Source organism: Bactrocera dorsalis, chromosome 3 (genome assembly GCF_023373825.1).
Source record: "Bactrocera dorsalis isolate Fly_Bdor chromosome 3, ASM2337382v1, whole genome shotgun sequence".
Lineage (NCBI taxonomy): Eukaryota > Metazoa > Arthropoda > Insecta > Diptera > Tephritidae > Bactrocera > Bactrocera dorsalis.
In genome coordinates, this window is record NC_064305.1 from 60,242,448 (window position 1) to 60,262,308 (window position 19,861).

The 19,861-nt window shown below is 35.5% G+C and overlaps 1 protein-coding gene and 1 long non-coding RNA gene across 2 annotated transcripts in view; one reads left to right on the forward strand and one right to left on the reverse strand.

Annotated features, from left to right (window-relative positions):
• Window positions 1-19,861, reverse strand: part of LOC125777302 (uncharacterized) — a 154,523-nt gene that overhangs the window by 69,065 nt on the left and 65,597 nt on the right. The window lies entirely within an intron of this gene.
• The window catches only part of LOC105221943 (integrin alpha-PS3), a 40,443-nt gene continuing 20,675 nt past the window's right edge, over window positions 94-19,861 (forward strand). Inside the window, exon 1 of the mRNA XM_011199089.4 lies at window positions 94-497. Coding sequence (XP_011197391.2) covers window positions 235-497 — 263 coding nt within the window. The 5' untranslated portion in view covers window positions 94-234. The remainder of the gene's footprint in view (window positions 498-19,861) is intronic.

The following is a 19,861-nucleotide window of genomic DNA, read 5'->3' on the forward strand; positions in this document are numbered from 1 at the left end:
TTCGCCAACAAAATATTACTTTTACTTTAACAAATTTACCTCAGCAACACCAATTGCACCTAGACACACAATACAGCAAGACAAACATTACCAGAAACACCAACGCCAAATTCAATCGAGCAAATTTCGCAATTGTGATAAATTAGTGATCTACATATGTACTAGGTCCAACAACAAACACACACACAAAAAAGTGAATAGAAAAAGCAGTGAATAAAATTAAATTTATGCAAAATGCAAAATCAATCGAAACGTGTCAAAATGTCAACGCAACAGCAGCACAACAAAAGCAACAAGCACCGCAGAGTGCCTAGCCAGCAGCCGTTCACCTACATCGCTCTGCTCTGCAGCATATTCGCCTTGTTTTGGCCCGCCGATGGCTTCAACTTCGCAAAGCAACCGAATATTGCAGTTCCAGCGCCGCAACACTTGAAATTCTTCCAGCCACAAACACGCAGTTCCTACTTCGGTTACACGCTGGTGATGCGACCGACGAGGTGAGTTTCGCCGCAATAGATATGTGCATAGCACTTATAAGCATACATACTGACATACTGGCATACATTCGTATATACATACATACATTCGTATATATGTTTATATGTACATATATACTTGAGTAAATGCCTTCCCACAATCGTATTCATATGCTAACTGTACAGATACAGTTATGTATTTTCGTTTTTTGCGGTTTAAAAATTTGATTGCAAAAATTAATTGATTCCCATGATTTTCCACTTTGAACTCGTAAAGCAAATTAATGGGTGGAATTTTTATGATATTAATGACTGCCCCAAAACAAAGTAAAAAATAAGATTTTCTTGAAAAGAAGAAAGTTCGTGGGATGTGAAAGCAAAAAATCAAAATATTAAGAAATATCTTTCACTTCAAAGCAATAAATTTCGACCAAATTAAATTTTTTTTTGGAGCTGTGTATTAAATTTGTTAACTCATTTGGGTAGTTGGCAAAGAAATATTTTAAAACTTTCAAGTACTCATTAACATATAACTATGAAGTAAAGTGACGAATCGGACAAAAAAACAGGTATAAACTGGCATAATACAATGTAGGTCAATACAATATTTTGCTCCGCTTGTACATTACTCAAGTGTTTAACTTTATTGTTATGCTCTCCGTCATCAGTGTACATACATATGTACATAGATATTGAGCAAAGCAGTGACAGATCGAAGAAGAATATCACGTGGTATAGGATGGGCCATAAAAAACCTTAAATTTCGAAGATAGGGCGTATGAGTTGAGTGTAGCGTTTGCTGTATGGCCGTAGCGCCGTCCTGCTGGAACCAAATGTTGTCCAAGTCTTCCTCTTCAATTTGCTTGAAGAAAAATTCGGTTAACATTGCGCGATATCGCTCACCATTGATGGTTACGGCGGTTCCTTCTTCATTTTCGAAGAAAAATGGGCCGATGATTCCACCAGACCAAAATCCGCACCATACAGTGATTCGTGCTGGGTGCATTGGCTTCTCGACGATTACGTGCGGGTTTTCTGTGCCCCAAATGCGACAATTCTGCTTGTTAACGTAACCATCGAGGTGGAAATGAGCCTCGTCCGAAAAGATGATTTTTCGGTAAAATTGACCATCCTCGGTCAAACGATCTTCTGCCCAATCTGCGAACTGTAGAATAGTGAATAGCGACCCATTTCGTAAATTTTAGACTTTTTACTGAATATCTGTCACTTTCCGAATGGTATTTGACGTTTCCAATGTCAAAATATAGATAATTCAAATTTAAAACGTTAGATGGCCCACCCGATACTATTGAACGTAGTAGAAATTATATAACTCTATGGTACTAAAAATGTGGTTTTATAACTTTCGTTTCTTCCAAGGTCAATCTAAGTTATGCTAGAGTTTTATAGTTAGCATACCCAATTTTGGATTCGTATCTGGTCTTAATTAACTGAAAACCTCCAGATCTGTATTGTGCTCTGATAGCAGCAGAGTGGTTCAGTGACTATTATGATATGAATAACTCCCCAAGACCTGTGTACGATTCCAATTTCTGACCAATATTAAAATTCTACTTTCATTTCAAATCTCGGAATCTCGAAATATACTACTTACCAATATAATTCTGTCATAAAAAGGCCTTATTAGTAGATCGTTACATTTATTGGATAACATAGTGCACAGCAAACAAGTATGAGTATCTTTGTTCAACATGCTGAAGCTTGGACGGGAGGCCAAATTTATATCTTATTTTGAATTAAAACAATTTAGAAGAGACTGATGGTTGAAAAGAGTGGAGTTTTAGATATTTTTAAACTCCTGAAGATCTATTCCATCCTCACTATAAAGACTAAAGAGATCGTTTATACAATCGTTTATAATACTTATATATCAGTAGGATCCCTACAAAACCTAATTGAGAATGTTTCGAAAGTACAGCCAGGTCCTTCTCCACCTGATCTTCCTCTGTTTCCATTCCGACAACATTATTTAGCCAGCGATGCCGCTGTATCTTGGTTCGCTGAACTTTGCCAATGACGCCGTTTATCTCGTACAGCTCGTCGTTCCATCGACTGTGGTACACGCAATTGCCAAAGTACAAAGGACCATAAACCTTCTGCAAAACCTTTCTCTCGAACACTCCGACCGACTAACTCATCAGATGATGTCAATGTTCATGCCTCTTGACCTTATAGCAAGTCGAGAATGATGATGAACTTTTAGATATTGGTCTTTGTTTCCCGAGAGAGGACTCTACTTTTCAAATAACTACGCAGTCCAATAAAGCTATCCCATCTTCACTATAAAGACTAAAGAGATCGTTTATAATATTCATGTATTAGTAATGTATAGTAACATCCCTACCAAATCTCATTAAAAATGCATTAAAATATCCAAAGACTGCTCTACACAAACTATTCTTGACTGTTATATCAAATATAAATTGGTTATAGCAGTCAGTTTGGGATCTTACTTGGGCAGCTTACAACGTCGGTCCTATATCATATATCATAACACCCTTAAAAATTGACAAAGCACTTTGAGTCTATCACAAATTTGCTGAGACGGCTAATGTTAGTTACGGCTATGGCTCCTGGTTCGCCGAAAGTTAGTTTGCTGAGGTGTTTTATAGCTTGTCTGAGGACAAACACTCCTTGACTTGTTTTAAGCGCACGATCTCAGTGCTAGTACTGCCATTCTTCTGTCGATTATACCAGTACTTGTGAATATTTTATACCTCTTACAAGAAAACCTCTTACTTTTTTATCGCAGAAACAAATACATATCGAAAATAAAGTCTATTAACTAATTGAATTCATAATAGTTTCCGAATTTTTCGGGAAATACGAAAATGCGTTTAGATTGAAGGAGTGCTTAAGTCTGAAGGGCACAGGAATAGTTCACAGTAAAGCTTGGTATCTTCTGGCAACGACCACATAAATTCTTTATGTTCAAATTAAGTCGAAAGAAAACCAACTGGGTGAAAAGACATGAAACAAATTTTTCCTTAGGAACTTATAAATATTCTCAAGCGTCTAAAGCAGTATATTTTCAGAATACAGTGTGGAAGTTTTTCTCTTCGAAATATTTCTTACGAAAGACAGTTAAAAGTAAAATTTTCTATTAAAAAAATGGCTCTGGTTTCTGCGATATCATAACCAAATTTTAATCCGTGATGATTTCTTCAATTAATGATCCACCGATAACCCAAGCTAATTTGTTTATATGGTCTTCATAAAGCTTTAATTCGATTTCCGTTTCGATTTCGTTGATTTTTTTCTAAGCCAGCGCAAGAACCGCAATAATTGCCAGCTTAGCATATAAATTTGGTTAATTTATTAAGCTTTCAATTACTCCACCCTTATGGGCAACACCTCCAAAAAAATAAACAATAAATACAAAACAAATAACCGCTTATTAGAACAAATTGCAATAACAAAAAGCAAATAATAATAATTAAGTAAGAATACCGGGTATTAGCAGTGGATCACCACACATTTCCTCATAGCTATAAACTGTGCTATAACATATTTATACTCGTGTGTACATACATATATATCCATACGTACATTCAAACATATTTACTTGTATGCGATCATAACAACTTCAATAACTTGAAGAAATCACGAAAACTTACGTCAGACTTAAGGCGAACTTGTGAAGAAATTTATTCTCATTTAATTTCGTGCATGAATTCTTTCTTCAATTAGTGTCTCCGTGAGCGAGCGGGAGTCGCTTGCGAGTCTGCTGGATAGTTGGCAATAAATGGTGCAAAATTGTTATTGTTATTGTTATTTATTTACGAGCATATAAACATAAAAAAATAAAATAGCGACCAAGTAAATAAACCGCAATTTAGCATGCCGCGTTCCAGACGACTGTGAAGAATCAGAATTAGTAGAAGTTTAAGTTGAAAAGGGGTAAATAACAGGGGTGTACTTGTTAAATGGTTCTCTCTATGATCTAATGAATCCACGAAACTGTCCGATTGGTCTGGTTGCGTTCTAAGAGAGTCATCTCATACACTAACAAGTCATCAGAAATAATTTGGAAAGTGTAAGCGTGAATTTGAAGTGAGAAGATGATAAAATTAATGAGATAAAAATCAGTTGAACTCCTTTGAAGCATCCACATTCTTCTGAACAATTGCTAATATTCAATTATCAAGTGCTTGTACTTGTGCAATTTATTTTCAGGATCGTTTTTTGTTTGTACCTTCACCCGAATCGAATTCGCCTTTCTTTTCTCTCCAAGCAGCAGCTCATTCGTCGGAACCGTCGCTATCGGACCACCAAGACATATAACTGATATACTGACCGGCCAATATAAATATAAATATTTCTAAAGTTCGTATCCATTTTTAAAGGATCAACGCCGTTTTGAGTCTTGTTGCCGAAACATCATTCACCAGAAATTTCATACATCATACAGTCAGAGTTATCTAAGGCTTCCCAATCATAGACTTATTTTGATTTTTGAAATGGTAACCATATCTCTAAGATGACAAGATATGATATCTCACTAGTGGTTGCTAGACTTGGCTTAAGTATTTTCAAAGCTACAACTATTCCTCATTTTCTATGAAAGTTGCTGACACTCGTTATAGAAACAAATAGTATCTTAAGCGCCGAATTAGCCCTAGTATAGAGTCTTGCTTAAGCTGTTTTGTTCTGAAGTATTTCGTTATTTATTTATTAATATTCATTTTTTACTTTAAAAAAGAGCTTTTAAATTCCCCAGCACCATAGAGGACCGGCATTATCCGTGGGTGTAATACGCACTAAAACACTCCCATTTTATCATGGACTTCAAGGCAAGGTTTTCAAAATGGATAAAGTTTGTAGCCAGCATCAAGCTATTTGGTTCACCTTCTATTGACCCGAATTCTCCAGAGCCGGAGAGTCTGCGTCCTTATCCCTTTCTTAGTTAATATAAGCATTAATGTTCTCGGTCTTTCCATAGGCGGAACTTAAAAAAGGTATGGTTTACATCGCCTAGTAGTTCATCTACGTAAATACAATGTAGAAATTTCTGTTGTTCTCATGTTGTAAGGGTATTTTTGGAATTACCTGTGACCGGATAGCATTTGTGTTAAGTAATATGTAAGTAGCTCACCTCTGCGTGCTTCCTATTGTGCCACATATGTATACCTTTGATTAGTTTGGCGGTTCATCTTCCTTTGCTCACCATGGTGCCGTGCCGATCTTGCCAGGTTTCAAGTGTTTGCTTTCTCGCCATTAGTTGTCCTCACTTCTTTGCGAGTAGACCTTATCTCCTTCTGGTAGTTTTCTTCTACTTGCAAGCGGACCTCTAGTGTCTGCCATAAGTCTTGCTAGCGACATGTTTTTAATTGCAGACTTTCAGCATGCCTCTAGAATTTAAGTCCATCAGTTTTTTATCCATTCTTATATCCCGATATTTTAGGGTTTACATCGTATGGATAATTTCTGAATGATCTTGAGTAGTCACCTTCAGCGCGATGTGTTTCCAATTAAATATTTAATGGAAATAATGTCAATTTTTTACGTGGTCTTCAATCAAATCTTTATAAAAGGGTTTCTTGTTTCCTCAAAGTTGTTCATGACTTAGGTCCGAAGATGATGATGATGAGATCTTTTAAGGTTTCTGGGCACCAAATAATATTTAATAATAATTAATTAGTTTATATTTCGAAAGGGAATTTATCATTGTTTAATTTTCACTGTGCTATAACTTTTTATGGATATACTCTAAGTACGTTTATAGAATATGTGCAGAAATACGATCAGTCGTTCAAAGTACTTGAGAGTTTCTGAGACATACTACTACATATGGATATGTATGTAAGTATGTACATATGCATATACTCGGTCTCGGCTTGCATCGCAATCGGTCTGCGCAATATTTATTTTCTATAATAAACATAGAAATTCGATAACTCTAACTCGTGATTATGAGAACTGCAATATTTTTTATTACTTTTTAAAAACACATGAGAAAGTAAACCTACTCAGGGATTCAATAAAATACTTTTAATGCTTTTCACACATTTGCTTACATCCATCAAGTCTCAAAAAAATGCATACAAATATACACTAATCGGTGTTGTGGACGAGCTTATCGGCGTTTTCTGCTCCCACGCTGATTTATTTGTGTCAACAAGTTAAAACAGCATAACTCCAAAATATTAAAGTGTGAGGAAAGTGCTTTGTGATGATTTTGGTGTACGAAAATATGCCAGGGCTTTGACATATTTAAGGGATGCGTTAAAATTTTGGCAAAATTAAGCAAAAGTAGCTTTCTTGATTATTTTTTAGATTCTAGATATGAATAACTAAGTTATCGTTTAACTAGAATTTAAAAGTTGTAGCTCTCTGACATGTATTTGGACATATTTTTAAATGTATATGTATGCAGATCTAGATGCTCACAATACGTACTTATACTTGTATTCCTCCTCTTCTTCTTACTCAATACCCACCTCAACCCACTCTTTACGAAATAAACAATTTGTTTGTATGTTTTTGTTGTTTTTTTTATATATTTGTTTGTGCTTATTGTGTAGTGCTGTCGCTTCAAATGCTTGCCACAATTTGTTATTTTTAAGGTACTGACAGCTGAACACACTTATTTGCATACAAACAGACAGAACTCAGAAAGCAACTAGAACGCTCGGGTGTAAGCTTCAAATAAACACACACGTGATACTTTGTATTTATATCATATGTATATACATATATCTAGGTATGTGTATATGTATAATTCTAGTTGTCTGGCCAAGTCGATTAACATTCTGCAACTCGCGTAGCCTAATAGCTTATCGACATAGTTAACTGCTTTCTTTATGTTTATCGATAGCATCGGGTTTTATCACTTTCTGTGCTGTGCTAGCTGACAGTGTGAGTGTGCATACTTATGTGTGTATTTGTATAGGCCCGTAGTCACATGTGATGGCCTATGCTTATCTGTCAATTTATTTTAATTCCCATCATTATAAAGGGTGATTCTTTAGGACAAAAAATAAATACTAGTAAGAAATTTTATTTGTTAAATCTATTAAAATTTCTCCTCTATTGTCCAGACATTGTTAGACTGAAGTTGAAACATTATAGTAGTCTTCTTTTCGGCGAACCAGAAGATATGTCCGCCTCAACAAATTTGTGATAGACTCAAAGCGCTTTGTCGATTTTTAAGCGTTTTACATCTGTTCTATTACATAGGAGATTTAGGTAACAGAACGGACCGGTGGTCTAAGCTGTCCAAGCGAGATCGCTGATAGATTCAACTTAACCTTAATCTAGTCTAACTCTATTTGAATTCTTTATATACCTAGTTACATATATTTCTATATTGTAGAATCAATAAATTCATGTAAATATCAGCTGATATTCATATTTATGTACATTTAAAAACTTTTCCTTGCTGTATTATTTTTAAGTAAAATTTGTAGAAAATTCTGAATTTAATTTTAAAATGAGGATTGACTTCATAAAAATTATTCGTCAGATATATTTAAAAGACATTAAAAAAAAAAATCAATCAATTCATTTTTGTTGGTACACCCTGTATAATGTATTTTAAAGGCCGTTGACATTGAAATCTCATTTGTGACGTTGCGCCAGAGGCGCTGAATGTATTTTTAGATTTTCCAAGTAAAAAATTGCATGTTTTATTTTTTGAAATACATACATACATGCATACAATATTGTATATATGTATGTATACCTCTATCTGTTTGTGGCATATTATTAGAAACTACTCTGGTCTATAAGTATCGGAAAAGTGAGAATCAGCGACATAACTAAATAGTCAATTAAAAATACTAAATACATACATATGTACGTGTATAGTTGGATAGTTGGATAGTCTCTTGTTGTCACCTGTGTTTCTCAATCTGAAACTGTGGGTATTGTGGTAATAAATACCTACATACATATTATATACATACATACATAGTTAAATATTTTTTAACTTAAGGGAAATAAGAGAAATCGATCATATAGTATGTACATATGTATATAAAAGCTCCTAGTTTCAATCTCATGAAATTTGTGAATACAATTATCACAGACAAAAGATTTAGAACTAAAATAATACTCCGGTTTATATTCAAAAATCATAGATTCTGTTGAAATAACCATAGCTGGAGCCAAAAGGAAAAGTTTTTATGGCAAATTTTTTATTACTTTTGAATCTTTACAATGTTTTTACTGTTATTAGGCTTCTATTGAACGTTGTAGACACTTTTTGAGTAAGTATAACATGAATGTGTAAATAGCTCGTTAGTATACTATATTTCTTTGGTGAAATGTAAATGTTTAGACAATTCATGAAAAGACAAAATTTTGACAATTTTTTTCGGGAGTATGAAGGTTAGGTTAGATTAGATGGTTATCAAACAACGCATGGCCATCGTCGTAATCCTTTTTGAAGCAGTAGAAAACAAGAACTCCTATGTTCGAACTTATAAATTAGCAAAATGCTTAGTAGCCAATACAAATTTGGACAGGCGATTAATTTTCAATCCCGCCATTACGGTGGCATGTCTGAAGGTATGCGCTCCCAAGTGTTTAAAACTTGACCTTCAAACGCGGGACAGTCAAGAAGGAAGTCTTAAGTTCTTTCCACCACATCTTCTTCCATACAGCTTCTGCAAATGGCGTCTGGTAGAATTTCCAGCTTTACTGCGTCGATGCCCATAGGGCAATGAACTCTTAAAATCCCCACAACTATAGAGAGGCTATCCTTACTGAGTGCAAAGCGATCACCAGGTCTCATGTTTCCACGAAGCCCAACTATCTAGTAGTAGAACACAAGAGGATACGGGAGAACCAACCCACTCACATTCTATTTATTGCGGTTCTAGGGTGCCTTTTCTTGCTAGTTCATCAGCTTTACAATTTCCTGCGATTCCGCTATGGCCTGGCACCCATACCAGTCTCATCACAAAGACCCTCAGTGTTACTGATAGCAAGGTTAATGAGTTCAAGGTTAGTATCGCATCCACTCAGACAACAGAGTGGATGGTCAGTAAATCTACTGCTACCTTAATGCCTTCAACCTTGGCCTGGAAAGCTATGTAAACACCAAACTGCCGATATCGGACCACTATAGTATATAGCTGGCACTTAAACTGAACGGTTAAATACGAGTTCTAGAAAACTTATGTATTTATTTGACGAGATCTCTTCAAATTTGGCATGGATTATTGTCTAAGGCAACGGTACAATCTTCGAATTATTCAAATTGGAATTCTATAACACAGGGAACACCAGCATACCGATGATATATACACTGACTTTAGCAAAGCTTTCGATAAAGTAAATCTCTCGACACTCGCACATAAACTTAATTTACTGAGCTTTCAACCAAAATTTTTTTAATGGAATTCCCATCTTACCTTTGTAATAAAACACAACGTTATCTTGGGCCGATTCTGTTCTTGTTATTAATTAACGATATCTTTTCTGTCATAGAATTCTCAAATATTTTATCATATGCCGACGACATAGGGGTTTTTTAACCATATAGTTCAATTGATGAAAGGTGTCTGCTGCATACCGACTTAAACAATTTGGTAAAAAATGTGCTTTTCTATTATTTCTTATGTAATAAAAGACTGTTTACCAGAGCAAGTTAAACACTTTGTTAATTTGGGAGTTACTATGGACCATGAGCTTAATTTTAGTATCCATATTGATACCATAGTCTTGAAAGGAAAATGTATTCTTAGTTTTCTTAAAGGTTGATCTAAAGATCCGTGTGTTACTAAAACACTTTTTACAACTTTGGTTAAAGCTATACTAGAATATCGCTTTGTTGTATGGAACCCTAGTTACCAAACCCTTCCTGACAAATTAGAGCCGGTATAAAAACAACATTTACTTTGCGCCTTAAACCATTTCCCATAGGATTCTAGGTTAAGTATTCCTCTATACACTAGTCGTTCAAAACTTATAAATCTACCTACCTACACTTACGAGTCGAAGAAAAATGCTTTCGAAGCAGTTTAGACCCTTACGTGTAGATCAAATTTTGAACTTAAGGGGTTACATGGGTTCTCTCGGGTAAAAAAACAACATTTTTTTTTTAATTTTTTCTCATATAAAAAATAAAATATTTTATTGGAATTTTTATTGTATCTCAAAAACCTGTGTAAAATTTCAAGAAGATCGATTAAGTAGTCCTCGAAAAATCTTGCCAACCGTCTTCAAAAAAACAGTTTCGAGAAAAAAAGCGTTTAAAGATGGCGCAGTCAGCCTCGAGCGAACAAGTTCTCAAAGCTGTATCTCCGAAAGTATTACTCGGATCACCTTTAGAATTTAGGACAATATTATAGAGGTGTCGCATTTGTCATGAATTATCGCTTAGGGTTCGTTTCTTCTTGTTTTTTGTTATTGTAGTTTTTCGACCTCGAACAGGATATATTAAGTGTGACACGAAGTTTGTAACACGCAGAAAGAAACATTAATGAAGACATTTTTCCCTATCTAATCCACAAGAACTTTAAAATCGGACGACGGCTTCTACTCACTTAAGTAATTTATCTCTGCATAGTATATATGTATATAATATATCACGGCTTTTATAGTAATCTCTTCAGAAAATAATGGTTTTTAGGCATTCAAAGAAGTTTTGCAAGTCCAATTACCGAAGATTTGTGAAAGCTTTGGCTAATATGTATATACTATTAACAAATGTATCAAATCCATACTCCCAAAACAATTCCTCTCATTACGCACTACTTTGCGAGGACTTTTGGTTTTTAGCTCTTTCACTACGCCTACTTTATTCTTTCCCACCCTCTGATGGTTCGCCGGATAATTTGATTGAGTTCGGTGTAGTGTTTTTCGAACTCAAAGGAAATGTTCACACATACATATGTACATACATACACATACGTACCCGTGTTTACTACCAAGTGCTCGTTTGTCACTCTATAATGCAGTGTTTTCATTACAATGCAACTATAATTACAATTGCTGAGTGTAGAGCCGCACTAGTGAGACCCATTAGCATTGCAAACCGATTTCCTCAAACCCAGTATTGCCTTATTAGGTGGCACACTTGTATAAATGCACAATTAACGGGAACGGGAAATCCATAAACGCAGACGACATGGAATGACAGTGCATGCAATGTCAACACTCCCCTCTCAGCCGAGCAACAACAACAGATGTGCCAACGAAAGTGAATTCAGATAAATAGTCGACGATGACTAATGCAAGCAGTCGCTTCAGAGGCGTATGTGTGTGTGTGTGTGCATTGCATATAAAGGGTGATTTTTTAAGAGCTTGATAACTTTTTTTAAAAAAAAAACGCATAAAATTTGCAAAATCTCATCGGTTCTTTATTTGAAACGTTAGATTGGTTCATGACATTTACTTTTTGAAGATAATTTCATTTAAATGTTGACCGCGGCTGCGTCTTAGGTGGTCCATTCGGAAAGTCCAATTTTGGGCAACTTTTTCGAGCATTTCGGCCGGAATAGCCCGAATTTCTTCGGAAATGTTGTCTTCCAAAGCTGGAATAGTTGCTGGCTTATTTCTGTAGACTTTAGACTGGACGTAGCCCACACAAAAATAGTCTAAAAGGCGTTAAATCGCATGATCTCTTGGTGGCCAACTTACGGGTCCATTTCTTGAGAATGAATTGTTGTCCGAAGTTTTCCCTCAAAATGGCCATAGAATCGCGAGCTGTGTGGCAGGTAGCGCCATCATTGTTGAAAACCACATGTCAACCAAGTTCAGTGTTCTTCCATTTTTTGGCAACAAAGAAGTTTGTTAGCATCGAACGTTGAACGATAGCGATCGCCATTCAACCGTAACGTTGCGTTCTCAACAGCATCTTTGAAAAAAATACGGTCCCAATGATTCCACCAGCGTACAAACCACACCAAGCAGTGCATTTTCGGGATGCATGGGCAGTGCTTTGAACGGCGGCTTACAGGTTTCGGTGCTCTTCACCCCGAAAAAACAAAAAAAAAAAAAAAAAAAGGAAAAGACGTAGAAAAAAAAATTGAAAATAAAAAAAAATAAAAAAAAATTTGAAAAAAAAAAAAAAAAAAAAAAAAAAAAAAAAAAAAAAAAAAAATAGCAAAAAAAAAAAAAAAAAAAGCCTAAATCGTGAACAAAAAAAAAACACAGAACCGAAAAAGATTAAAAAAAAATTCAATGAGAAGAAAGCGTTGGAAAGAAAAAAAAAAAAAAAAAAAAAAATATAAAAAAAAAATAAACAAAAAAAAAAAAAAATTAAAAAAAACCCCAAAAAAAAAAAAAAAAAACACCAAAAACCCAAAAAAAAAAAAAAAAATTAAAAAAAAAAAAAAAAAAAAAAAAAAAAAAAAAAAAATAAAAAAAAAAAAAAAAAAAAAAAAAAAAAAAAAAATTTAAAAAAAAAAAAAAAAAAAAAAAAAATTTTAAAAAAAAAAAAAAAAAAAAAAAGGGAGGAAATTGTTGATTTTTTAAGTAGAATTACAAAAAGAATGAGATAATAGATGACAAAATTTGTCGATAAAAACACATTTCGAACCGAACACTGATTTTGGTAATAAAATTCAATGATTTGCAAGCGTTGCTCGTTAGTAAGTCTATTCATGATGAAATGTCAAAGCATACTGGGCATCTTTCTCTTTGACACCATGTCTGAAATCCCACGTGATCTGTCAAATACTAATGCATGAAAATCCTAACCTCAAAAAAATCACCCGTTACTTATGTTGACATGTGTGCATGATGCGGTGTTGTATTATCTAGGGGGCTTATTCATTTATCCATGACTGCAATGACGTCTTTCACCTTCATTTGCCAGTTATGAATATTTATCAAGTTCTTTTGAATGAATCTGACGGTGCTGAAAAAAAAAAACAAAACAAACAATAAAAGTTGTATTCAATTTTTTTTTGTTATTGTTTAAATACTTGAAGTTTTTGCTGCGCATATGAAACAAGCGGTGAGACACAACAAATTAACTGAACTCGTTGGAAAACGAAGGTGGGCACGTCAGACGGGTGGACATACTAGTTGTGTCATGGCTGTTCGTGTTGGGTTTGAGCATTGAAAGTTGTACAGAAAATTAATTAATTTAAAGTTTTTTAGTACAAACTCCCTCTTATTCAACAATGACAGATCAACGAGCGCCCAGAAACGCCTCTCGCAAGCACTTCTGTGGCACAAACTGCAGAAAAGTTCGCCCCAAAAGCTTACAAAGCAATTATTTATATACATACTTAAGTACTTGTAGAATTACTTATGCGCATATATATACATATATGTTTATGTATATATGCATATGTATGTGTGTCTAGTAAATGCAGTTCGGTCATAAAATTCTAGACGCAACGACCTTCATATCTTGATTGGAGTCGTGACTTCATAAAATACTCGCGTTTTGCATGTTTTTATTGCAAGTTTTTCGTATACAATAGGCATACAGACATATGTATGTAAATAAGCATTTACATTATGACAAAAAAGTACCCGAAAACTATTCATCAATATTTAATTTGTCGCCTTCAAAGTAATCCCCAATGCCAATGATTTTTCCAGTCCACGAAACACTTTTCATAAGCACTTTTTGGGAACTTTGTTTTATCTCTTCGATCGACTGAAAACGGGTTCCACGGAGCGGCAATTTCAGTTTGGCGAACGAGAAAAAATCACACGGAGCCAAATCTTGTAGATCGATGGTATTCCTTTCGTTTTTGGCTTTAAATTCGGTCACAATCGTGGCTCAATGCGATGCTGCATTATCATCGCGTAAAGTCCATGAATTGTTTTACCAAAATTCCAGCTATTTTCGACGGATGTTCTCAAGAAAACGCCTCAATATGGCCAAATAAAAATTCTCATTGACCGTCTGTCCCTCCGGAACAAATTCATGATGCACCAAACCACAAATATCGAACAAACCAATGAGTATCACCTTGAATTTGAGCGAAATTGCCTTAGTTTTTTAGTTTCGGCTCGGTTTTTCTCTCCATTCCGATGACTGTTGACTTGCTGGCATGTCATACTCATAAACCCCTGTCTTATCGGCAGTTATAATTCTCTCCATAATGTGGGATCGGAATTCGCACGACCAAGCATGATCAAAGAGATCTGTTCCAGATCTGATCCACCGAAATCATTCCAAAGGACCTTTCAGAGATTTCATTGTAATAAATCGCAACGGACTACTGAGAGGTACCGACTTAAGTAGCGGCTGTAAACAAACTGGCGCTCATATTTGGCATAATAATTAAGGACAGTCCTCCCAACATGGCAGAATATTTTTGAAATGTAGTTTACCCAGGGAATTTACTGCAATTTCCGGGTGCTTTTTTGTCAAAATATAAGTATGTAAATAAGTAATATATATAAACGACTATGTATTTAAAAATGTGCTGCGGACAGCTGTTGGCAATCAAGTTTAGCTCTAAGCCCGGTATAAGCACATATGTATAGTATGTATGTGCATACGCGTATGTTAGTTATGTAATATATGAACATATTTTATATACATATGTATGTGCTCAATTTGAAAAAAATTCAACTATATAGTAGAGCTTTAAACACGTACATAAGTGCATATTTGCAAGTTCTAATTAAAGCTTGAGAAAATAATTTAAATACTTGTCGACTGAAAAACTAGCAATTTTGGAGGGAGCGTAGGTAGTTGAATTTAAAAAACGCGAAACAGTCGTCGCAAAAAATTGTCTTTTCAAAAATAATTGTTTTTAATGCCTATTTTCAACTTTACGTTCTTTGTAAATTAACCAATTTATAGAGACGCTGCTAATTCTATGCTATTATGAGTCGAATTGTTTTGAATGAGCTGAATAGGTCTTAAACTGATGGACAACTGTCAAAGATAAATGCCCTCCGTTGCAAAATTTCATTATTTAACCACCACTAATTCATCTGTGAAACCGTAACTATTGCTACTGGAAAACATTGCAAAACATTTTTGTAGAGCAGCGGGTCTGCCTGAGAACTCTGGGCTCGGGAGGAATCAACCCATATCTACCCATCTCTTTTGCACTAGAAATAACAATATCTTCATATTTTAATCCTAGCACTACTGTCTTTGATATTGTATAAAATTGGCTGGATCCATAAATTTATATACGAGAAAATTGGACGAGTATACCATGTATTTCATTGTTAATACGAGGGCTGACGGTCTTGCATTATCAGTTCACGTACGGCATCGATGTTTTCTGGCACAACGGCTGTTTTTGGACGACCTTCACGGAATTCGTCTTTGAGCGAGCGTTGGCCACGATTCAATTCGTTGTACAAGTTTTTCACAGTGCTATAGGATAGTGCTTCATAGCCATACAAAGATTTTAGTTCATCGATGCACTCTTGTCGTGATAATCCACGTCGAAAGTTGTGAAAAATGATCGCACGAAAATGTTCACGAGTTAATTCCATTTTTTGGCAGAGATGAATTTTTTAATTCCCTGTAAATAAAATAATTCACGATTAAATGACAAAACGTTCTGAGTGATGTTATGCTAAAAAATGTCAAACTTTCCAATGGAAATGTCAGATTGCACCTGGCAGCACTTAGTGTTGCCTAGTCCAGAAATACATATAGCAGCCTATGTACAAATATTCATTATATAATCAATACAAGCACGGAAAAAATTTAAGTTTTAATGAATTTTCCGCTGTGAAATTTTGATTTAACAAGAGAGTTTCGAGAGGATAGGAATCTTACGATAGCATTCTTGTGTAATGATATTTATTTGGGAAGCATCTCAATGTACGTTTTGAAAAATTCAGAACTCTAAGTCTGTATTTAAAACTCTGAAAGCAAATTCTGTCACTTGTCTGAAGTTGAAACGATCTCACGAATCAGATTCTAATACTTACGATCTCTATGAAGTTAGCTTTTCAAAGTCCTTTCGCATCATTTTCCTTATAACAATGTAGAAATCAATTTTTTCAATGCAGTCAAAACAGGTTTTAGCACTCTTAAAAGTTCACCGATTTTATTTACGAACAATGATCCCACCAAAGATTTTGATTTAAAACACAATTGGTGGTAGCCTAAACTTTTTTACTTTCAAAATTTCAAACCAACTTATCAGAAGTCAAAGTTTCTCAGAACTTCAAGTTTTCACTTTCTGGGAACATTTTGAAGGAAAAAGCGCGAAAGTGAGAGAAATAGTGTTTCAAATATCAACGAGCTTTGAAGTTATGATGGATACTTGATATATGGCAAATATGTGATACTCTAAATTTATAACCGCAAACATTACACTGTGGTCAAAAAAAAATTAATAGATGGCTTTGAAGTTTTTTTGGAGTTCAAAAAAATGTCCAAAATTTGTCTATCTTAGAGCACTGGACGGCTGTCTAGTGCGCCTTGCTGACAAAAATGTAAATAAAAATTTAATATATCACGGTTATTGCGGTCAAACAAGTTTACAAGCTCGCGTGATAAGGGCATTTCTGAAGTTCAATGTTGAAGAAGTGCTGACCGCAAGCAAGCCGCAAAATTAAGTCACGAAGCCAACAAAAACATAGTACAAACTGTTATGGAAGAATGTAAGCGAAACAAAAAAAGGAAAACATATTTGTCAAACCGCTGACACATAAAGCAGAAATAGTGAAAAAAACATAAAGCTTCCCAATGATCAGTCATAGCCGGCGAGATGCTGCACACTTGGAGCCGATGACTCATGGAAGACGCCACAGCTACCGTGTCGGCGAGACGCTTCCGTATAAGCGATTAACTTAGCTGACGGACTCATACAAGTTTACACTCATTTTTATATATGTATGTATGTATGTATATAGTAAGATGTATATAATATATGGAAATGCAGTTACTTGTCTTTTTCGGCTGCAAAACTTTTTGACCACATGAAATCTCTTGTCATTGCGGTGGAAGAATTTTTACAACAACACAAGCAAATTAAAATATTTTATACCCTGAACAGAGTAAGCCACAATGTTTGAAATACCGTTAAAATAAACGTGGGAGAGCCTATAAAGTATGACCATAGATGTATAGCTGAGCCGATTTTGTCATCTCCGTCTGAGTATACGTAAACTACTCCCTCAGTTTTTGAGATATCGACCTGAAACTTTGCACAGGTCTTTTTCTCATCAAGAAGCTGCCGATCTGTCGAAACCGCCGATATCGGACAACTATAGCATATAGCTACCATACAAATTGGCCGATCCTACTCAAGCTCTTGTAAGGAAAACTTTTTCATTTGATAAGGTATTGTCAAGAAATTTGGCATAGGATTTTATTCAAGACATTGCTACAATCGTCGAAGACATTTTTCAGATCGGAGCACTATAGCATATAGCTGCCATACAAAGTGACCAACCCAACTCAAGCCCTTGTATGGAAAACTTTTTTATTTGAAAAGTTATCTTCACAAAATTTGCCACAGTTTTTTATTTGAGACCTCGCTATAATCTTCCAAGAAATCTTTGAGATAGGACTACTATAGCATATAGCTGTCATACAAACAGAACGATCAATCTCAAGATTAAGATTTGTTTATACCTTTTTAAGCTATAAGAAATGCAGTTGTAAAGGGTATTATAGCTTCGGTTAAATTTAAGGCAAGCAATAACAACAAAATATGCCAAAAAGCCAAACCGAAAGCAAAGTCAGAGCGAAGACGTCATAATGAATTATGCGTCAGTTTGCCGGGTTAAGGAACTGCCGCAGCGTATCCGTGGCGTGTCCAATGCCGTTGCTTCGGTTGCATATGGAAATGGGAGTGTCGGTATGCGTGTGAGCGCTCTTCATATGCGCACAGCTATTCTCATACTCATGTACATATATATATCTGTGGCGACATGCATGTTTGTATGTATAAATGCGGTTTTGTCCAATGCAATGCTGTTTATTGTTATTGTAGTTACAGTTAAATGCGTTATTTTTAGCTGTTAACATTTTTCAATTTTTATTGTCATTCCTTTCTGCTTTTTTCTCGTGCTTTTGATCTTCTTTGCCCGAAGCGATTCTTTTTATCACCTTTTATTTTACAACTCCCGGCTCTTTGTGGCGTCCCATTTAAGCTTAATCAAGCAACTATTCAACAACAATATAAAATGCAAACAATATTTAATTGCAGCACTCGCAACTTACATACATACACTCACGCACACACACACACACATGCATGCACTTTAGACCGCGAAGCTCGGTGATAAGCGTGACTTTGTGGGCAATGCGCGACGCGTCTTGCATAAAATATCGCAAAGCGTCTACACACACAGACACATACATACATACATACAATGTAATGCTTACTGAAATGCATGTAATGTGCATATGTATGTATGTGGCTATTTAAGTATGTTTTTATTAGTAAACAAATCATTTGCAACGCGATTTCTGCGCGCATTTTATCGCTTGTCTTTATTAGTCGTAACTCTTTCCAGGTTTCCAGCTTTGCTTCACACTGACAATCTCTTATATTTTATGGTTAATTAATTGCTGTGATTTTCAGTAGATTAAGTAAATAATGCACTGTTTTAGAGACCTGGTGGTGACGTCTAAGCACGACTAGATATTGAATGAAATCGAAAGTTGGGTTCGGTTGGAAGTAGTCTCGCTTAGAGCCAAGTTATATCATGCAACTGACCAGAGCAATACAAAAAGTTCGCGGAAAATATTCTAGCCCCCAAAGTCTAGTGGAAAGTTTTGAGTCCACAGGCACAGTACAAAATGTTTCCGTGCCAGTGAGATCAAGTAGTGCCCGTCGAGAATATTGCTGCCATTAGCGAAGCAATTGAGGAAGACAGAAATTAGTCTCTCACTCGTCGTTCTCAAGCGTTGGGTATCTCTGTGACGTCGTTGTGGCAAATTTTGTGAAAAGATCTTGGCTTAGATCCTCACAAGATCAAATTGATGCAAGAACTGAAGCCGCTTGACAACCAGAATCGTGAATGTTCGTGAAATAACCCGGATTTTAATCTAAAAATCATCTTCAGGCTCATTTCTGGCTGAATGGCTTTGTCAGTAAGCAAAATATGCGTTATTGGTCAGGCAGCAATCCACACGTACTCCATGAGTCACCATTGCATCCCCAAAAGCTTTGGACGGCGTCTTTTGGCCGTACTTCTACTGTGATGATCAAGACCGGCACGTTACTGTGAATGAGAATCTCTACCGCTCAATGATAACCGAATATTTTTGGCCCGAATCAGATGATATGGACTTGAACAATATGTGGGTCCAACAGGACGGCGCCACAAGTCAAGCAGTGAATGTTACAATCGATTTATTGAAAACCAAGTTTGGCGAACGTGTTATCTCATGAAATGACCCAGTCAATTGACCGTCTCGGTCGTGCGATTTGACGCTGTTAGACTAATTACTGAGGGGCTACGTCAAGTCGATGGTCTATGCCAACAAGTCAGCGACGATTGATGAACTTCGTACG